The following is a 20,917-nucleotide window of genomic DNA, read 5'->3' on the forward strand; positions in this document are numbered from 1 at the left end:
AGATCTCTCAGACATCCTTAGGGCTTAAGACATGTGTGACAACTCCCCGTGGGCAGATCTCTCCCATGTTTGTATTTTCCTTTCTTCTCTGACGTTCTATACCTTTCATAATGATAGTGAATATGGCAGTTTTCTCCTTTCCCTCCCCTTTGAATTCTAGCCATATTCCTTAGAAGAATATTACCTCGGAACTGTCGGGAAGGGTGCCGTATCTCGGCTACCTCGGATGACTTCCAAGGTATAATATTTGACGACAATCGGCGACCCGACCTTCCCGGCAGACCGAAACATTAATACTTGGCAGACTTATCATGTCTACACGCCGCTATCGATCGGCTGCTGCTTGTCAAAATTGCCGTCGGCGCAAAGTCCGCTGTAGCGTGACGGTGACCGGAATCCCGTGTATAGGGTGTAGGCAAGATGCCAGAGAGTGTACCGTTCCGCCGACAAAAACCCAAACGTGGGCCTTTCTTCCAGAATAATAGAAGCTTATTGCTAACAGATATAGTATACACGAGAGACATACACGTCGGGCTGCGTCTATCATTAGCAGCCCGCCTCGCGCAGATTCCAATGAATTGATACCACAGTCTTCACTTCCACTCGATACATTCGCGAATGTACCACCTTCCCATAATATAGACCGCTCTGAGCTGGCTGGTATGAGAAGTGTCTCTAATCCGCCGGATTATTCTCGGCGTCAGGGTGAAGAGCGGACTGGCGTTGAAATCGCAACCAAAGTCCTCGGGAAAAGCAAAAACCCTGGCCAAGCGCCATTCTACACTGGTCTGTAGTTTCCGTGCAAGTGTTGTTACCTGAAGCTGACCCCAAACTGCAGGTGATTCGCCTGGGTTTTGTGCTGTCTTTGATATATGCTCTCCCCCAGACCAACCCACACCAAGACATATCCTACTCACTTCCAAAACGTCCGTTTCTTTATCCCCCCGAGGACAAAGCGTACTTGCAGTACAAGGGTGTCTTCAATATTCCCCGAAAAGAAACCTGCGATGAACTTATGCGGGCATACTTTCATCATGTGCATCCCATTATGCCGGTTATCGACGCTACAACCCTTCCACATCTCTATCCCAATGGAGATGGTCACCCATACAATCTGGTATTACTATGGAGCATTTCCTTTGCTGCTGCGAATGTAAATCTCATCTCCTCTCCTCTGAATTGAACTGCGATCTAGCTAACGCGCATATAGTATCTTTCAGTTGATACTTGCAAATCAGAGGGCTTTTCGTCCAGGAAAGATATGAGAGAATCTATGTACTCTCGTGCAAAGGTGAGTAAGCTAGAAATTGATATATTCCCGAATTACGCTTAGCTGACGGCCTGTTATTAGTGCCTACATCATAATGGGGGTGAGACAGACCACGCAGTTCTCCTTCAATCAGCACTTCTCTTGGGATTGTACCACTCTGAAGCTGATACCTACAGCCAACCGTGGTTTTGGCTTGGTGTTGCGATCAGTCTTTGTCAAGTAATGGGTCTGCATCGTTTCTCTGCTGGGGTCTGCGCAAATTCACCTATCACTGAACCAAAAAAGCGTCTTTGGCGCCGCCTTTGGTGGACCTGTTTCTTTCGAGACCGTTGGCTAAGTCTCACAATGGGTCGTCCACTGAGAATCAACATGAATGACTGTAATACCGTACCGCCATCTCCGGATGATATGTTGAGTGATTTTGTCGGGTTACCTGAAGCCATATCGGCAGCATATATCCCGAGCGACCTACCGCAGCTAGCGAATTATTGGGTGACAATGATTCAACTCACTCAGCTTTTGGGAGACACCCTCACCTTGTGCTACCAACCTTATGGAATCAGTGGGTCTTTCCAGCAGGTTGAAGCTATTGAGAAAAATATTTCACGCTTCCAACTTCCCGAAACCCAGGAGACGGGACAAAGTCCCCTGGCAACATTTTACTTGTATCATTTGCAGCTTCATTATCAGTGAGTGCTGACGCTATATCCATTTAAAACTCATCCTGACAGCCAAAAGAGCGTTCATAGTCACCTTTTACCGTCCTTTCATCACAAAGGCCCCGGAAGGGCTGCCCGCATCTTACCAGGACACATGGCAAACTCACGTCAGAAATCAGATCAATATGGCTGCCTTACAGACTAATGCCATCCTTGATAATCTGGCACACGAGAAGCTATTGGGATTCTCAGCGCCTATGACGTGAGTGCACGAATCTCCTACGAATGATTTCTTCTCTGACAATCACTCCAGGGCACCGCTATTAGTCCCAGCAATGCACATCCACCTCCTCAACTGCAAAACCCCCGATCCCGTTTCCCGACGTCTGGGTCTCAACAAAATTGAGGTGTGCATGATAGTATTGGAACAGATGCAACACACCCACCCTTGCTCTTCAGTCTTCCGAGGTATCTTTCTCGAAGCCATCCGTCACATTTTCCCAAACTATGTGGCTCAAACAGTTCTCCCTGAGATGGCATCTGAGTCTTCTCCACTGCAAGAAGTTTCGACCGATGATCCTGTGGCAGGAATAACAGTCGGCGAAGATGCCATTGATGCGCTGATGGATGAAGTGTCGATTTTCAATTTTTGGGAGTCCCTTAACAACATGCAAACTTAGGCTTCTATAAATATACATGAGCAGATTTGCACATTGAACTAAATGATAATGCATCTGCGAAACTATCTGGTATGAAATAAAACAATATGAATCACGATGTACCCAAAGTACATTATCGTCGTCTCGAAAGCCAACTCGTCAATATCATTTAGCGTTGAATTTGCTGCCCTTAATTGCAATGTCTTAATGGTGTACATACACTGATTTTGAGCTGCTTTGTGCAAAGGAGTTTCACGCAAGCACAATTCCTGAGCCTTGATTGACGCATCCTTCTAAGAAATTGAGTATAGCATCGACCCAGTTTTTGGCCGCACACACGTGGAGCACTAAAATATCCCCAGCAATCGAAGCGTCTGCATGAGCTCGGTGTTCCAGAAGGATCTTCAACTTGACTTGGCAATGTTAGACAATTGAGATGGTGCTGGGCTGAGGATGTTCAATCATACAAAGTTACAACATAGAGAGGCCATAGCAGGAAAATATTCCTTTCATTGCTTGAAGTTCATTGTAACAACTAATCACTATTCTATGCAGTAGATGGTATATATCTAACTATTTTCTAGTAGCTGTTAAATTTGACCACTAGTTTAAGCATGAAGCTAGTCATTTATAAGGTACATCCAGCCAAATTATCACATGAAGTCGACCCGCTTGGTAACCCATCTAAGCTATTAGTAGTCACTATAAAGGAAGCTAAGCGAATCAGTGAAGTGATTTTAGGACCAGATAAGCTCCACTTTGGATAGGGCTAGGGAAGGTGTGGCGCTGCCATGGTTCCAAGGTTCAGCCCCGCTATACAAAGATCGGTTGAAGATCTAAGCCTGTAAGATACATATGTATCCAACTAGGGTGAAACTGGTTCTAAATGTCTCAGAGGCAATAAGAGCACAATCGTAGATCGAAGATATAAATAGGGAATGGTAACAAGAGAAAGGGCTTGAAGACCTTATGGTATCAAATAAAAGTGTATGTACATCAATAAGCACAAAGTCACCACAAAGACCAGAGAACACTAGAGGAAGGGAGAAGAGAAAAAGGAACTCCAATGCAAAAGATGTTTCTCTACTGCAGGCACGAAGAAACAGTTCCAGACCCCATACACCCTGTCAGGCCATAAAACAATAGCAGATTTAACCAGATTCCGTTCCATTCAAATAAAGTCTTCGAATCCAAAGTTAGAAGTAATGACAACCGGAGTATCCCACATGTGAACGCTATTGAAACTCAAAAGACAAAACCCCAGATTGGTATTCCATTCATGCAACACAGGTGAAAATGACCGTCAAGATACATTTGCTGCTGGCGCAAGAGCTGGAGAGTAGAAAAACATCGGATTTATCACAGGAGAAGAGAAGTGCACAAAATGCATGAAAGAGGAGGGTAAGTGACTCTCGGGGTATTAAGGGGGATGTTGACCAGTCATTTCAAGAAGAATCATCAAACGTAATCGATCATCGATTAGGCATGTGATTTGAACCAGACCCTGTGGAAATTCCTGACTGATGGGGGCGGTAATGTACCACATCAACAGGTTTAGACGGGAGGGATGGCGAGGTCTCCCGTTGGAGAGCGGCTGAAGGTTGAAACAAGCCTTGGCGGGTAGAAGGCGGAGAGAAGATGTGATTGTGGGATGGGGCATCGGTAACAGGAGAACGGTGTTCGAGGGCATGGGTGAGATGCGGTTGTGATTTCCGCACATCCAAGGGAGATGAACTTAGTGACCGGAGCCCAGATTTGCGATGATCGGGATCATAATCTGGGTTGCGGAAGGGCCCTTGCGCTTGATGCCTTGGATCGTGCTCCATGCCGTAAGGGGTGTTGTTGGCTGATGAGTTGGCAGCAGAGGCATTCTCAGGAATGGTGGATGCAGATCCATTGGGTGCGTTGATGTCTACCATCCGCTTTTGAGCGGCTGGCGTTGCATATGATGAGGGTTGCGGATGCTCAAATGTACGGCCTTGCTGTCGAGGTGGCTGCGGGTGCTGCTGCTGCTGCTGATGGATAGGATGTTGTGGGTTTGCCCAGGGTGTTTGTTCTAAGAATGCTTCTTCAGCAGCCGAACGGAAGGCATTAGAAGACATGGTAGACATGGTTGTCCGTGGGGGTATTGTTGAGGAGTGCCTTGGTGCCGAAGCGCGAGATTCGATAGGAATCTATACCCTAATGTCAGCAACTGACCAAATTTATCAATATGAATATGACTTACCCCCATCTTTTCAAGATCGTCATCCAGTTCGGCGGGCCGTGCACCCATCAAGGACGGGGCAGCCGGGAAGCCAACATACTTGGCGACACCAGCCATAATTGAAACCTCCTGGTTGTATGCGGTCTGATGTGCGATTTGCTGCGAGCGACGGGTGGGAAATGGGATGATGTGGTGCGGGCTAAGCTCGTCTGTCTTGAAGCGATCATGCTGAATGGCATAGAACTGCTTGCTGACTGCACTTGAATGCCGCTCGCGTGCATCCCGAATCCGCTGGTAGTATGTGCTATGGGCCTGTGTTCGCTCGGCCAGACCCTTGTGCATGAGGGACTTCATGCGGTATCGATACAAGTTCTGTTCGTATTTTATCTTGGCGTCCCGGTAACGTTGCACACACTCGATCTGCCGCAAGTACTCGGGGTGTGTCGGGTTCGGACCGGTAAGCATCTCTAACTCGCGGTTGAGTTTGGATATCCGTTCGTCATAAATCCTATTATTGTGAGCAGCGAAGCATGTCAGAGATGGGGTGATTTCTTACTTGTCACGTAACGTTGCAAATTCTTTCTCCAGTGTCGCTAGTGAATCCATAGCAGACATCTTTTTCACAGCTGTACAGGACGTCAGTGTCTGTGGCGCCCAAAGGGTCCATGAACGGGAAGACTTACACTCTTCGGCTCGAAGAACCGCCTCCGCGCCATCGGGCTCATCTCCTCGTTCCGTAGGCTCCTCGTCTTCTCCAAGAATCTCATCAGCAACATACTCTATTGTGGCCTCGACCCCAGCTTCCGCCTCCTCATCGGCGTCTTGGGTCCTTCTGCCTTTCCGCTTACCCTTTTTGCCCTTTTTGCCCTTGGAAGGCGGGGCTGGTAGGTCCGATTCAGGTACTTCATCAACCAGTATGCCATCGTCATTGATATCCATGGGGTTGCCAAGCGGCTCGGGCGACAGGGGGGTATCATCGTCGATCGGGTCACTCAAATCACTCTTAATTGAGCTTCGGCGTTTCTTCATTGGCTCTTCGTCGCCCAACTCGGCGACAGTTTCGTGTTTTCGTTTCTTGTTGGGACTATCTGGGAGGTCGGAATCACCTAGGTCGCCCAGGTCTGGGATATTCTCGGTCAAGCCGTTGTTCTTTGAAGACCGTCGTGGTTTGCTAGGAGAATCGTCCGCCACAAGTGCTTCATCGTCGACATCATCGAGTGTTGTAGATTGATGAAGCTTGCTAGGACTTGGCCCGGCACTAGCGGCACTCAACACGATGTCATGTTTCCGGATGTTGTGTGGAGAATCCTCGATGCGCTCGGTTTCGGCCTCCGAATCATTCTCCATTGGCTTGTCGGATTTGATGGGATCTTCGAAGTCGGACGGCTCGTTGTCCGAGACGTCGTCGATCTCACTCAAACTACTTGAGCGCCCATCATCGTCCATGAGCGGGTCATCAAGAAAAGGGTTCCGCTCGCCATTGGGGAATGTGGACTCTGCCCCCGTTGTGGGACCAACGGAGGCCTGTTCTCTGCTCTCGGCTACCTCCATGGGACAATTATGCAGCTAAAAGAGCTGGCGCAACACAATGCGAGTGAAGACAAAAAGGGTTGGGTGAGAGTATTGGGTTGTTGATTGCTTGCGGCAAGGTTGAGATTCGGCGCAGGCGTGAGGAGAGGGGGAGGGTCACCGATCCGCCAGATGATGTTTCGATCGAGAATCTGGAGAAACCACGGATCGAATTAGCTCAATTGCCATGTCAACTCAGCAAAATCAATGAGGGACGGAGTTGGTGGGCAAAAAGTGGTGGGTGGGTGCGAGAGATAGGTCAGCGCCTCCAGAAGGCGGTGGTGCGGAGATTGATCATCGAACGCCCCCAGAGTCGGTAACAATCGCCCAGCGTAAGGACTGGACGCCGCGCAAAGCAAGTATACCGATCACAGTAGTTCTAGAAGGCACAGAGACACTCCCTTCTCGCGAAAAATGACCAGATGAAACTCTGGAGTTGATGTAGAACCTTAAGCGACGTACCGTTTCAACAATGCGCCGGGAGCGACGCCGGTTATGAGCACAGCTGCTCGCGACCGAGCACGATTCCCAAAACCACCGCGTTCCTGAAACGCAGGTTATGGCCTAAGTCCAAGCCCACGCGTATCACCACTATTGTAACCCGTGAAAGCCTTCGGTCCGACGAATCCTGCGCAGACCGACACTGGAGGACGAGGGGAGGATGGCTAGGAAGCGGACAAGACGAGGGTACCGAGTCGCAGGGGGGTTGACGGCATGAAGAAGTGGCCAAGGATGGTAATCAAGACCAAACCAATGATCAAGGATGGGGAATCACAGCTGAAAGAGGGGGTTTCAGCAGAGAAAAGCAGCAGATCGGTCTGATGGGGTGCAGCAACAGAAGCGAGTGACCGCTGATTCTGCCGCGTTGCGTTCCGGCGAGGGCAAGTCTCACCGCCCGAAGAAAAAGGAAATCACGTGAGACTGTATCTGACGTAGTTGGAATGAGATGAGCCTTTCTCTATAAGGATTTGTTGATCTTGCACTTTTACGCCAGAGGAGCATGGAAGGAATACAGAACAATGGATTAGTTCATCGATCTCACAATGTTAGACAGTGCATATATGCATCACACATGCACAGCTTACAACCCAATCCTAAAACACGAACCTCCCCAGCCTGGAATACACAGAGAGATGGCAGTACTTATAGACAAGAAGTGTAAGTAATACAGAAAGCTTGCATAGGTGATATCCATGCATATCTATTATATACAATGTGCGATGTACCTTACATAGTAACTAGGAACATCTAACTACTCTCAAGTTGTACTATCAGTCATGTGATAAGCAGCTTTCCATGCCAAGGCCCGATAAGCAGAAACTAGAGGGAAAAAAAAAGTCGGAGCTATCATCGGCGCAAGTGTCAATCGCAACGAAGCCACGTCTTGGTCACCCACTTTTACTTTTAGACTATCATACAGACCAAACACATCAAAATGGGCAAAAAATCAAAGTCTTCGTCCAAGACGGAGGAGAAGACCAGCAAGTCCGCTGGCACTCTTCCCTTCGGTGGTGCATCTCTGGACCCGACATTGTCCTCGCTTTTTGCGCAAAGTGTATGTTTGTTTGATGTGCAATTAATGAATTTCGAACTGACATTCTATAGGCTGGTCCTGTGCAAACCCCCGTGATCAAATATGCTGAGCCCACCCAACGGGCGAAAAAGGACGAAGAAGATGATGCTGCTGAAGAGGAGGAATCATCTGCATCAGGCGATGAAGTTATGGAGGATGCTGCTGAAGAAAATGATTCTGAGGCTGCAAAGGAAGAAGAACAGACTACCGACGCACAGAACCGGAAACGCAAGCGAGGCAGTACCGGCGAGGAAGTCGAGGAGACATATATGCGTCGCATTGCAAAGGAGGAGAAGAAGGACGAGGAAAAGAGGAAGTCCGAGCAAGCTAAGCGCCAAAAGCAGACCGAACAAGAAGGTAGCGAAGATGACGAAGATGAGGAAGGCGAGGACTCCGATAATGCTTCAGCATCAGAAGACAGCGATGAGGAGACCGCTCCTGCGCCTGTGCACGAGAGCTTGACTGGCTCCGCTAAGACCGACGAAGTTGAGAAATCCAACCGCACTGTCTTCCTAGGCAACGTCTCTTCCGAGACTATCAGGTCTAAGACCGCCAAGAAGACACTTCTCAGGCACCTGGCCTCTTTCTGCTCGACGCTTCCTGAATCCACCGGCCCGCACAAGGTCGAGTCGATCCGTTTCCGCTCTGTTGCATTCGCCAGCGGTGGTGGTATTCCCAAGCGTGCTTCCTTCGCGAAGCGCGAGATTCTCGATGAGACTACTCCCAGCACCAACGCATACGCTGTATACACCACCCTCCTTGCCGCACGCAAGGCCCCCGCAGCCTTGAACGGCACCATTGTTTTGGACCGTCACTTGCGAGTTGATAGCCTTGCTCACCCGGCAGAAATTGACCACAAGCGCTGTGTCTTTGTCGGCAACCTGTCTTTCATTGATAGTGAAACCCCCCAAGAGGACGAGAAGACCGGCAAGAAGAAGAAGGTTCGCGCTCCTGCCGATGTTGAGGAGGGTCTATGGCGGATTTTCAATGCCCACACTGGAGGCAAGGACAAGAAGGCCGTGAAGAAGAACGTCGAGTTCGTGCGCGTGATCCGTGACAGCACCACTCGTGTTGGCAAAGGATTTGCCTATGTCCAGTTTTACGATGGCAATGGTGTTGAGGAGTCTCTTCCCCTCAATGGAAAGAACTTCCCGCCCATGCTCCCCCGCAAGCTGCGTGTCACTCGGGCCCGCAAGGTCGCTAAGAAGCGCGAACCCTCTGGTCCTGAGACTAAGAAGACTCGTGTCGACGAAGCCCAGAAGACGATGCAAGGACGTGCCAACAGACTCCTAGGCCGAGCGGGTGCGGCTAAGGTGAAGGCCGATGCCAACAGTACCATTGCCGGCAACTCTTTCGTGTTTGAGGGTCACCGCGCTACCGAGGGATCATCCTCCATCAAGATGAAGCAGAAGAGCCGTGGCTCAAAGGCCAAACGAGAAAGTAGAAGCAGCAAGCGGGCTGCCGCATACAAAGCTGCAGGTGGCAGACGGGGCTGAAAATAAAAGAAGCCATATTGTATCTTTTATGGGCGTTGGGAAGGGCATTTGAATATATTGTATGAAGAACACAAAATTCGAGACCAGGTATGCATATCTTGAGCATATGGGTAACTATTCAAAGTAAACGTAGTATAACCTGAGACATTGACGTCATTGTCAACAATGGACGTAGACACTGATCAATCACATGTACATCTTCTCTTCCCACCAACCTTCATCCATTATTTACTCTCTTTAAATGTCACTCTACTTTGAAATTCTTTCAACAACCTTGGAAAGTCAATAGCTCCAGCGGTCCAAAATCAACCACTTTCAAAGCTCGTCCATATGGGTATGCGGGGGGTGAAGTAACTATACGAACGATTCGATAAGAACAAAAGCCAACGCAGTAACCCCCGAGGCCGAGAAGTGCAGAGCAAAAAGGAAGTTTGTAAAGATCGTATTTGACTGGTTGTATGTGTGGTGGCGCCATTGCCTAAACCGAATCATCCAACTTCACCGCAAAGTCCAACGGTGACGTCTACACGTGTCCAGGTGTCACGAACCCTTTTTCAAGTCAGCACCTAATAAATCTCGTTACTACCATCATGTTACCTTTCGGAGCTCGCCCAGGAAACCTGCACCGGTCCCATGGCCGACCCTCTGCAAATACGAACGGCACAGATTCCGATGGGTCGGATGAGTGTATTCCAGATCCAGAACCTCAAGAGTTCAATCCCACCTTAGTGGATGTACTCAATGTTCGGCATTTGTTGCAGTGGAAGCTCCCACGCGGTCTTCCAGAGGAGCTTATCGATATGATCGTCGATGCTGCGGAATATTGGCCTTCGATAGAGCGAAAAATGCAAACTCGGCGGATCATTCAAAAAGACCGTGATCAAGTTCTGCTAAAAACAGTTCCTCTCTGCTATGATCGGAATGTATATATATCTGTTCTGCAGTTAGTTGGTAAACCCGTGCTGATGGTCCGTTTCTGTTAGAGCTTAGGGCAAGAACCGAGTCCTACCCCCTTACCCCATCGCGGGGCACATCCCTGTCGCAAGATAGTCTTCAATATCTCATCCCACGACCAAGGCGGTGGGCGACGCCGTGACAACATGTATAAGTTTTCATACACTTGGTTTGACGTCGAAGTTATCCACGGCGCCCATACAAGGAACATGTATGTCAATGGAACCGAGCAAGAGATTCTCGACAATGAGCGTGGACAAGTCCGAAAACACTATACCGAGGCGGATGCGCTGCTGTTGCCCCGTGACAACAAATTACAAGTTAATGGAGCCCACGTGAGCGATATGCAGCACAATAAAATTGTTTGGGACTATCGAGATGATATCCAGGCAGACTCTCCCGAGGCATTTGAGATTGAGAAGAATTTGGGTCGTGGTCGGCTTACTCTTGATGGACATGGAGTGCGTGAGTTGGAGGTTGGCGATTCGATTGCCGTTTGGGCCCGGGCAAGATTTCTTGGTTGGTCAAATAACGTTTATCGAGCAAGTGTGAGGATATACTGGGTTGTATGAAGGAACAGCAGTTGGACCAAGAACAACTACAACAGACCTGTGGATATGGACATTTGTCTGGTATTGGATTGGGGTTTCGAGCTATACGAGTACTAAATGACCTGTCAGAAGAATATGTTATACCACATCTTATCTTTCAGATCTATACGGAGTAGTAGACTCCATACTCCGTACAACAGACCATACCTACAACATATACTTGCTAAGCGCTGATTGGCTTTGAAGCCCAAAATCAATCACGCCATTCTGCCAAGACTGCCCGATCGACGCCTAAACAACACAATATAAAGCCAACGGTCTCCTCAAACTGCTTTACAGGTTGTTTTTTCTTTAACCCCCCCTGATGCCAGTCATCATGCAGGCCAACCATGGACTTACAATATTCTCACAAATGCCATGAAAATGGTGTTTATCCCATGAGTACCTCCTCACATATTAATATGAATCGTGCCGACGGGAAGCGCACAGTGGGTCTCAGTCGCCGATTGAAAGTCCCCGAATGAGTCACCGAATAGGTCGCCGTCTAAAACCTCCGCCAACTGTGAAATAGCCAGGATGCATTGGCCAACACATGTCGATAGAACGCCGACCCATCTCGTCCGAGAGCTACACATGTGTCATGGGATATTGAAGGAAACCTTTGCCTAAACAATAATGAAGGTTTCCGCTCTATAGCGATGTCCTGACTGGACGTTGGTTGCGTTATCTGCATGAAGGTACTCGCGATCCAAACACTACGTACCTGTACGCATTCCATCGCCGATGATGTCGTTCCTGGGTTCTTAGCCCCCTTTTTAAACCCCGTCACAAACCCCGTCGCGATATCTATTGTGATTCTATTTATTTACTTACTCAAATAAACACCGGTTTACAACTCTTTCTCATTCTACAATTTCCCAATTGTTCCTATCGTTACTTTCCTATTTTTACTCCCATATTCTAATCACCACAATATGGCTACTCGGAAATGCGCAGCGGTCGTCGTAGGAGCCGGTCCAGCTGGAGTTGCCGTCATGGGAAACTTGTTGGAGCGCCAGTTGGGTGCAATCACATGGATTGATCCTTCTTTTGAGGCCGGGAGAGTCCACAGCAAGTACCGTGAAGTTCCCAGGTGTGTACCTGATCCTTCATAAGTAAACATAAGCTGCAAGATACTAACGAGGTACCTCCAGCAACACCAAGGTTTCATTATTCCAAGCATTCGCAAAAGCCACACAACCTTTCCAGAAAGTGATCGATAACACCAAATCACCTAATGCATTCACCAAATTGGCCAAACTTGACCAAGAATCTACTTGCACCCTTGGTTTTGCAGCGGATATGGTTCGTGGCCTGACAGATGGTCTGATGAAGATGGAGGAAGTATATGCATGCCACGGCTTTGTCAAATCAGCCAACCTGAACGAAACGGTCAGTGATATTATTACACATCTACTTCTTTTATCACGTACGAAGACTAATTATGGCATGATAATGCAGACCTCCGACTGGACCATTTCCATCAAACGGAATTCAAGCGAAGATCTTGAGACCTTTGAGACTACCCGCCTGATCCTCTGCACAGGCTCATTCCCCACAGCAGCCCCCATTCCCGTCCCGGGACTGGCCATCCAGCGCTTGGACCTCGACGTTGTGCTCAAGCCCACCGAGCTAGCAAAGACAATCCCCTCAGACAAACCTATCTCCGTCGCCATCGTCGGCGCATCCCACAGCGCCATTCTCGCCATCCTAAACCTCACCAAGCTCGCCCAAACCTCCCACCCTCTGCTCCGCATTACGTGGTTCACCCGCCACCCCCTTCGCTACGCAGAGTACAAGGATGGCTGGGTACTGCGCGATAACACCGGTCTGAAGGGCTTGGCTGCGGACTTTGCTCGCTCCGAGCTCGAAGATGAGAAGCTTGCTACTTCGCGCGCTGGCCAGGTGCTGACCAAGATTGACTGCGCCGGTGGCCAGGAGATCGAGTCTGCCCAGTACCACAAGTACTTGCCCGCATGTGACTATCTTGTCCAGGCGGTTGGGTATACCCGTGCGTCGCTCCCTGAGCTCTCGAAGAATGGTGCGCCTCTTCTCATGAGCTTCGATCATGATAGTGGCACTTTCCACGAGCCCGGCCGTTCATCTGTTATCCCCGGACTGTTCGGTGCCGGCATTGCATTCCCTGAGCGGGTCGTGGACCCACACGGGAATGAGGAGTACGCGGTTGGGTTCTGGAAGTTCATGAAGTTCCTGAAGCGGGTTGTCCCGTCGTGGGTTGCGTGATTGTTTCGTCTCTTGCTTTGCTTTTTTAGATTTTATGCTTTTCTTGTCGTCCTACAGGACACTGATCACGGTGTCCGTGCATTGTCTAGCGGGCTATGATTCCAACATTTGATACCGATGTCTGTGGAGTAACTGGCGTTGTTCTGGGCGGTTTCGGGGACTTTTTTTAATGTAATTTTATAGCTGCTCTGCATAATACAATGCAGAAGAGCATCGTTCTTTTCCCTCCAAATTGGTCGCATTCGCAAAATGTCGTAGTCATTCATTACTAGTCAGCAGACCATAATCCAAGCACTTCCAGTAGTACCAGCAACACTGGGGGTGTGCGAACTTGAATTGGGCATTCGTGTATCCAGACTTCTAACACCCGAAATATATTGACGGCAAGGGATGGAAAAATGGCCAAAAAGTGGGCAACTGATAGAATGATATGTCTAAGTCGAGTACTATAGAGGCCTAAGACATAAACAAGCAACCTGTGCATCGAATTATTCGTCATTTGGGTAGTCTATCCATTCCAAGAGTACCTCCCCATAACAGTTAGTCCAAAGTAGACATGCAACATATAAATCGTCAACGCCACACACAATCCCATAACCCGGTCATATCACATCATGAAATACCATAGAAACATATCAATTTTCCATCCCCTCCACCTGCCAGCACAGTCGACGTTTAGTTACTTGTATTCAACCACCAAGTTAACTACAACATAACAACAGCAAAAGCACCAGCGACGAGAGCGCCGAGGCCACCATTCCTCACAGCCCCAGCACCATTAAAAGCAGTCTGGGTCGCAAACGCCTCATCAGTACCTGTAGCCGTAGCACGGTACTCACTCTGACTAGCAACAGCCTTGCGGTCATACCCAGTGGCAGTAACGGTATAAGTACTGGAGGCCTGCGACCAAGTGAGAACAGTACCGCTAGGAGGCACCGTGAGCGTACCGCCAACTTCGTATAGGGTCGAAGTGCCGTTATTAGGGAAATCGCCGGGCTTGTAGAACTTGTCTGTGTCTGTGAAACCAAGGTCCTTGCACTTCGTATCCTGGAGCGTCGAGTCGCATGACGACCACGCCCAATTCGGGAGGGAGGTGTATAGATTGGGTAGATCGGAGGGGAAGAAGACTCCCCACATGTCCGCGCCGGCGAGTGTGGGTTCGGTGTGGGGGCAGACATCCCAGGATCTACGGGTCGGGGTTAGTTAGTGCTTTTTCCAAAAAGAAAAAAAAGATTGCGGTTTGATATGCTTCACTTACGCGGATATACCAGCGCTGGCTCCACAGCAGGCACAGTCCGAGGCACGGTTGGCAATGTCAAGACCGTTGTTTAGGTTCGACAGGTCTGGGATGTTGCCGATGTCTCCAGTGACCTTGTCGGTGACATCGCGCATACATTTGATCTGCTGGTTACGCGACGATAGAGTTGTTCGCGTGACCTTGGCTAGATCGCAGGAGCAGCGGTTTGGCGCGTTGTCTGGAGGTGGCCAGAAGGGGATTGGCTCTTTGGCGCTGGGGCAGACGGCGAAGTACTGCTGCACGAAGAGCTGGTATTTGCAGGAGTAGACCTGGCAAGCAGAATATTGTTAGCATGGGTTTATGATCGTCATGAATTGGGTATCCGTTGAAATAAAAGGCGTATATAAAATTCATACCTGGTTCCAGCATGACTCCGCCATGCAATTGATATACTGTTGGTGGGAGTTGCAGCCACAGTCCACGGCACAGTTGCCATTGCCGTTACAGCCTCGGATGCAGGAGCTCCACTTGTCTGCGACATCCCTGTTGCACTTTGAGTACTCGGATGTGGAGGCGCAGTCTTTCTCGGTGATGTTTGTCTGGGCAGTGGCCAGGCCAGAGAGCGCCACGACGGTCGCAGCCGACGCAAGAAGGAATTTGGATAACATAGTGGATCCTGTGCTCGTTGGATAAGACTTGACCAAAATTGATATATCTGAAAAAAATGGGTCTCTGCTCTGACTTGAGCTTTCAATGGCACTACTGAGCAAGCAATAAACACTCTATCCCTGGGGAGGATGCAACAGCACCTTTATAAGAAGCGAATTATGCAGCACAGCCCAGATTCGTTCGAAAGGAAATCTCTTCATGGGATCTCGGATCCTCGGGCCCATCAATGGGCCCTGCTGCAAGCTAGGGGTTCAATCATTGTAAACCCAGCTGTCATGTCATCGTTCTCAGCAACCAACCAATGACCGATGGTATAGCGTACTAATGTGACACAAAAGAGTAAGCTGAGCCATTCACATTTCAAAGGAAAGTGGATGACGAAGACCCCAGTTTCTGCATGTCTTCTGCATCGATTGCATATAGGCAATCACATTTTCTTTGGTGAAGGGCATTCGCGATTGATAGATCAGAGATCAGATCCAGAATCCGCCCTATGGATTAACTGAATGGGACTGTATGTTTTGGGATTTCCAGCAAAGCCCTGCATTAAGCTAGGAGTCTTGCTTTCCTCTGCAGACACGAGGTGGAGTGGAGTGTTCCTGCGATCATAGATTTGTGCAGACCCTTGCTTGGAATTGAGCTTTTTGATGACGGTATCAGGGTAGCTATTATTAAACCTGGACATGAGCGCGGTGTTTATTTTTGCTTTGGGGGGCTCCCATGTTGTTCATGCGGTGTGTCAACAGACATGCATTGGATTGATGGTTGATTATGCCAGGGTTGGGTTTTCATAGCTCGGGTGCCTAGCATACATAGGTCGAATCCTAGAAAGTACGGAGTCGACCCTCTAAATCTTGGAAACACATGATTATGGTAGTCCAGATAGAAATGATATCGTCCACGGAGACTGAAACGTCAAGTCGGTCAACAGATTGAGATTTCATCGTAGAGAGGACCTGGCACCTGGTGCATGTGTGTATGGTCACGAGTTAGGCACAGGGCCAAGTCGGACAAGCCAAGACTTGTCATAATGACTATGTCTGAGTATGGAGTTTTATGTTGCTATGGAGGTACATGCATAGTTAGTTATAGGGTGTTCATGTCATGTAGTGAACCTTGCAAGTAGGTCGTATACGGGCTCGCATTCCCATAATCGAGATAGACGCGGGGATCGAGGGACTATAATATAAGTAAAATCCCAAAATTAGGAAAATACAGTCGAAATTCCAGAATCAAAGTTGTTACTAGTCCAAACTAGTCGAAAAACAAGAAACAAAAAACAAAAAAAAACAATCAGACTGGAATCTCTCGAAATTGTACTCCGTACTTATCAGACGTCAAATCCCCTCATCCCTCGAATGTTGTGGAGAAGAGAGAATCCTTACTAGACAGGGAAATTTGCTTGGTGTTTCCAAGACTTAAGGCCTTCTCCACCGGTCGATCATTATTTATCTTATGGAGTACTTCGTATGGAGTAGAACTTTAGTGAGAGGCCCCTTACTGATATGATATCCTGGCATTTATGTTGTAGTCAGAATAAATAACACTCATTCTCTGGACAGTGCAATAGTCCCAGACTACCCCATAGTCACTTAATGTAAGAGATTTTGTATTTAAGGACCTTTTGAGGGCAATACCTTAGCGAGATTAAACTACAATTATAGTGGGTGCGGGACGATCCAAATTAATTAATTATCTCCCCACTGTCAATTTTCACAGATTTGTTCGAATTAATATATGAAATTAAACAAAGGTACAAAATTATAGGAATTAGATTGTAGGGAGTATACAGTCATTAACGTTGGACACACAAATAGTATAAGAATCAAATAATAAAACCACAATGCCGACCGTAGTCAAAAGAGGGATGTTTTGTACAGCTGCACCCCCGAAAAAAGGGACAGGCAACAACACAAATTTAATTGGCTGTTTCAAGATACAGCCAATCAGAGAAACAAAGAGAAAAAAAAAACAAAATATGTATATCAATAAAGCATGTCAATGTGACTTTGGAAAATCTCGTCAGTGACAACATCTGTATGCACAGTAAATTTACAGCATCAGAGCACCGGCAACGATGGCAAGCATGCCACCGGAGACACGGTTGGCGATACCAGCGTTGGTGGTGGGCACGGCGCTCTGGGAAGCGGCCGAGGAGCTGGCGCTGGCCGAGGTGGACTCGGCAGAGCTGGAGCTCGCGGAGGTAGAGGTAGCAGAGGCGGAGGTGCTAGCGACAGTGCTGGAAGCAGTGGTCATGGTGGTGGAGCCGGTGATGGTGGCCGAAGAGCTCGAGGCCGAGGTCTCCGAGGTGCTGGTGCCGGTGCTGGTACCAGTGGCCGAAGTAGAAGACTCGGTAGAGGACTCGGTAGATGATGACTCAGTAGAAGTAGAAGTGGCGGTCGAGCTGGCACTGGAAGACGAGACAGAGACGGTGGAGCCTTCGACGGTGAAACGGCCAATGTAGTTGAAGTCGTTGGTATCATCGTCCGAAACGATCTTAATAGTGTAGTCGGGCTGGGCGGCCAGCTTGGAAGGCACAGTCCATGTGTAGCTACCGTCGTTGGCGAGGTTGGCTGGGACAGTTAGTATCTTATCGGGGGAATATTGAGTCATTCAGATATATCGCTTACAGGCAATGGTAGTGCCAGAGGTACCGCTGAGGACGGCTCCCCACTGCAGGATCAAGCTAACAGTGCCGGTGGTGGTAGGCTCCCATTTCAGAGCAGTAGACTCGCCAGTGGTGAAAGTGTAGCCATCGGTGGGAATGCTGAAGGGGTTAGCCTTGCTGTTTGCTGAGACAACGGCGGCCATGGCGGCGACAGCGAGGGAGGTAAAGAAGCGCATTATGGCGAATATATGTGTATATGTATATTATATATAACTATACGGTGAGGAATAACGATAGAATGTCCAAGTGAGAGGATTCAGATTAAAAGAGTGAAATCACAAAAGCCTCAAAAGGAGTGGAAGGCGTGTAAGAGACAAAACTGGGAAAAGGCCGGACATCCGGGATCTCTTTAGTTGTTCACTTTATAATTAAGAGGGCATGTGCCCCCATGGATAAAGGAGCTAGGCACAGCCCGGCAGAGTCAAATGGACGAGGAAAAACAAATACAAAGGAAGCAAGGCGAGTGATTGGCCATTCTACAACCCAAAGAGGGACCGCGAGGGCCCGAAAGAAAAAAAAAAGAAAAAGGGCCAAGTCGAAAGCGTGGCGGTGACCCACGAGTTCTTTGGACCACTAACGGGCATCGTTGACTCGCTTGGCAGAGAATGGCCTCCTTTGACTGGTTTGACCTGGATGTGACCTTAAATGACTATATCCACTTCAGTCGGCTATAGTCACTTCGACTCCGGACATAACTTGCTCTTTGAGAGAAAAGCCGAGATTTTACCGTTTGGGTAAGTAATTTTAAATCTTATTATTGTCCGAAAGGATTATTTGGGGCTAAAAAAGTAATTGGTTAACTAACTAGTTACTTTGTATATGCTTGAACATGTATTTACTCTTTTTTTTCCCCTCTTTGTCGCGTACTATCGGAGCCACGCGATTGAGGTTCGGTTATTCGTACAAGTTGGAAATCAGGCCAGAGCCCCCCCTTCCCCCCAGCACCCCCTACGCCTCCAAGCTATGACCTTGCATATACACCGGATTTTAGGCCGCGCGACATGGCTTTCCCTTTCCACTTTAGTGCTCACCCCTAGCCGCTTTTTGCTCACTGAGTAAAACTGAGCACGCATAGTAATTCCTGACTAAGGTCAGGAATCTACCTAGGTAGTCTAGTTATATATTTTTTAGGGGTTTTATAAATTTAACTAAATCTTCTATCTAGTTAGTTATGTTATATCCTACAAGCTAATATTCGTAACTCGATTTCAATCTAGTAAACTATCCCCCTTCCAACATTAGCAAGTGCTGTAAAGATTCCTTATTAACTTGAAATTGAGCTTGCTCCTTAATTTGCTGTCACGAATAGCTATGTATCTTCAAAACCATACAATATAAGAATTCAGCTCACTGTAATCCCCCTATCGAGCAATATCATCGCACAAAAATGATAATTCTAAGATACTGCCAATATCCGTCTTCCCGTCTTCGCGGAGGCTATGGACTGATTCCTTTACGGCCTCCCATCTATCAAAATCATGTTCGAATGCCTCGGCCATACCGGAAGCATTAAGAATTTTTGCTAGAATGTAATGGCACTCCAGTATGATTGGACTGGGAAGCTTATGGTCCTTTGCTGAGTCGTGGTTTGTGAAAGTGATCCGATCGTGAATCATATTGCGATACGCATTGCCGATCGATCCAAATATCTCAACATCATATTGATCGGGGACTTCCTGTATCCTCTTATTCAGTACCTAGCCACTTGTTTTGAAAGGTATAAATAGCTAACCGTTGCTTTAAAAGCAAGGCGAAATCTTCCAAACCTTGAATGGATCCATTCAGCCATGGTGATTCCATTCTCAAGGTTGTTGATATCTTCCCAGTTGAATCTTAGGCGTCGGAGTGCTGGAAAGCACCGGTACAAAACTTCCCAAGCAGTAACCATATCGGGAGGTGGGCTCTATTTAAAACTAGCATTCATATCAACTACCTTAGAGAGAAAGTTATCTTACCTGGCTTGAATTCCAAAATCCATATGAGGATGGAATTATATAAGCCCCTTGTGTATCCGTAGGATTAAGATCGGGCGAATCCAAACCAAGTTCTTCATATCGGCCTTGGTCAAAATGACCAGTCACGGCACACTTGTATCCATCTCTCGCTAGCAAGGCTGTTTTGAACTTTCGGTCGCGGCTGATTGGCTTATCTTCGGCATTATCGCCCCGCTTTGGGTTCGGAGATGGGGTAATCGAGGGAGGCTTTGAGCGCGACATCACTAAGTAGTCCGATTCATAAGTTCATCATTTTTTTTTTTTTTTTTTATTATTTTTTTTTTCAAGACTGAGTCAGGGATCATAACTTACTCCGGGATCTCAGGCCGGTGTAGAGGTTACTGAAAACCTCATATAGGCCTTCGTCTCCCGGCTTGCTATCGATGTCCTTCAAGAGCTCGGCGCATCCATCTGGTGGCAACATCTCGAGGAAATTTCTAAGGGATGCTTGGAGGATTTCATCGTGGGGTCTTTCCGCACTTGTGGTGTACCGATCAATACGATCAAGCATTGCGGCTAGATTTGCTGCACGCGTGGATTCCGACACATCTATTTGGACCGAGAAGATTGAATCCTCATACGGGACTAGGGGAGGCGGGTCTGGCTCCGTGACCTTGCGGCGGGGGCGAGAGGAGGATGCCTCTGGGGAATCCGAACGAGGGCGTTTGCTCGCCATAGAAGGTGGTAGGCTGCGATATACTCGTAGACCTATAGGCTGTGAATGCTTGTCGATCAGACTATCGGCCCCGGGGCCCCACCCGGTGCCACATTGGACGTTCCGTAGGGCATTATAGCGGCATCGGATTTACCTATATTAGGAAACTTGATGCTTGCCGCTTTGGTCGGCCTGAACCCAAAGCACAATTTGCTACTTTTTCTTTTAAGACTGTATTGTAATTAGTTTGACTCTTGGCGTACTTCAGTGTAAAGAATGAAGATTTGCTTATATTAAATATCTTACTCCGGTCTAATGATAATTCAAATGTTGTCAAATACTTTTTGAATTACATTGTTGAAACCTGGTATATTACATCATGTGACTTCGAGTACCAACAATACATTTCATACAGCCAGATTTCTGTCACATACCCTAAGTGTTCACTGAGTAAACCTGAGCACTCACTGAGCA

The 20,917-nt window shown here is 48.0% G+C and overlaps 9 protein-coding genes across 9 annotated transcripts; 5 read left to right on the forward strand and 4 right to left on the reverse strand.

The window, feature by feature from the left end:
• Positions 1 to 311: 311 nt before the first annotated feature.
• Positions 312 to 794, forward strand: N7516_006641 (Zn(II)2Cys6 transcription factor domain-containing protein; the record flags this gene model as incomplete). The annotated part of the gene is made up of 2 exons (XM_057219361.1): positions 312 to 400; positions 509 to 794. The coding sequence occupies 2 exons, from the start codon at positions 312 to 314 to the stop codon at positions 792 to 794; spliced, it is 375 nt and encodes a 124-aa protein (XP_057073452.1).
• Positions 795 to 796: 2 nt separating this feature from the next.
• N7516_006642 (fungal specific transcription factor domain-containing protein) lies at positions 797 to 2,609 on the forward strand (the record flags this gene model as incomplete). The annotated part of the gene is made up of 5 exons (XM_057219362.1): positions 797 to 1,153; positions 1,211 to 1,291; positions 1,352 to 1,959; positions 2,009 to 2,191; positions 2,243 to 2,609. Coding segments are annotated over 5 exons (1,596 nt in total), but the record flags the coding sequence as incomplete, so codon positions are not given.
• Positions 2,610 to 4,060: 1,451 nt separating this feature from the next.
• N7516_006643 (uncharacterized protein) lies at positions 4,061 to 6,376 on the reverse strand (the record flags this gene model as incomplete). The annotated part of the gene is made up of 4 exons (XM_057219363.1): positions 5,478 to 6,376; positions 5,351 to 5,420; positions 4,816 to 5,302; positions 4,061 to 4,762 (listed from the first exon to the last, which is right to left on the reverse strand). The coding sequence occupies exons 1-4, from the start codon at positions 6,343 to 6,345 to the stop codon at positions 4,061 to 4,063; spliced, it is 2,127 nt and encodes a 708-aa protein (XP_057073454.1). The 5' UTR covers positions 6,346 to 6,376.
• A 1,422-nt stretch (positions 6,377 to 7,798) lies between these two features.
• On the forward strand, positions 7,799 to 9,432 carry nop12 (rRNA-processing protein NOP12; the record flags this gene model as incomplete). Its single annotated transcript, XM_057219364.1, has 2 exons — positions 7,799 to 7,918; positions 7,969 to 9,432. 2 exons carry the CDS (start codon positions 7,799 to 7,801, stop codon positions 9,430 to 9,432), a joined length of 1,584 nt encoding a protein of 527 aa, XP_057073455.1.
• A 590-nt stretch (positions 9,433 to 10,022) lies between these two features.
• N7516_006645 (uncharacterized protein) lies at positions 10,023 to 10,958 on the forward strand (the record flags this gene model as incomplete). Its single annotated transcript, XM_057219365.1, has 2 exons — positions 10,023 to 10,355; positions 10,416 to 10,958. The coding sequence occupies 2 exons, from the start codon at positions 10,023 to 10,025 to the stop codon at positions 10,956 to 10,958; spliced, it is 876 nt and encodes a 291-aa protein (XP_057073456.1).
• Positions 10,959 to 11,911: 953 nt separating this feature from the next.
• Positions 11,912 to 13,220, forward strand: N7516_006646 (uncharacterized protein; the record flags this gene model as incomplete). Its single annotated transcript, XM_057219366.1, has 3 exons — positions 11,912 to 12,069; positions 12,131 to 12,368; positions 12,438 to 13,220. 3 exons carry the CDS (start codon positions 11,912 to 11,914, stop codon positions 13,218 to 13,220), a joined length of 1,179 nt encoding a protein of 392 aa, XP_057073457.1.
• Positions 13,221 to 13,925: 705 nt separating this feature from the next.
• Positions 13,926 to 15,125, reverse strand: N7516_006647 (uncharacterized protein; the record flags this gene model as incomplete). The annotated part of the gene is made up of 3 exons (XM_057219367.1): positions 13,926 to 14,406; positions 14,479 to 14,786; positions 14,874 to 15,125. 3 exons carry the CDS (start codon positions 15,123 to 15,125, stop codon positions 13,926 to 13,928), a joined length of 1,041 nt encoding a protein of 346 aa, XP_057073458.1.
• A 2,053-nt stretch (positions 15,126 to 17,178) lies between these two features.
• On the reverse strand, positions 17,179 to 17,970 carry N7516_006648 (GPI anchored serine-threonine rich family protein; the record flags this gene model as incomplete). Its single annotated transcript, XM_057219368.1, has 2 exons — positions 17,179 to 17,699; positions 17,757 to 17,970. 2 exons carry the CDS (start codon positions 17,968 to 17,970, stop codon positions 17,179 to 17,181), a joined length of 735 nt encoding a protein of 244 aa, XP_057073459.1.
• Positions 17,971 to 19,200: 1,230 nt separating this feature from the next.
• N7516_006649 (HNH endonuclease signature motif containing protein) lies at positions 19,201 to 20,464 on the reverse strand (the record flags this gene model as incomplete). Its single annotated transcript, XM_057219369.1, has 4 exons — positions 19,201 to 19,470; positions 19,527 to 19,697; positions 19,750 to 20,012; positions 20,101 to 20,464. Coding segments are annotated over 4 exons (1,068 nt in total), but the record flags the coding sequence as incomplete, so codon positions are not given.
• Between the last annotated feature and the right edge of the window lie 453 nt (positions 20,465 to 20,917).

Source organism: Penicillium verrucosum (assembly GCF_028828655.1).
Source record: "Penicillium verrucosum strain IBT 35672 chromosome Unknown utg000002l_segment0_segment0, whole genome shotgun sequence".
Taxonomy (NCBI): Eukaryota; Fungi; Ascomycota; class Eurotiomycetes; order Eurotiales; family Aspergillaceae; genus Penicillium; species Penicillium verrucosum.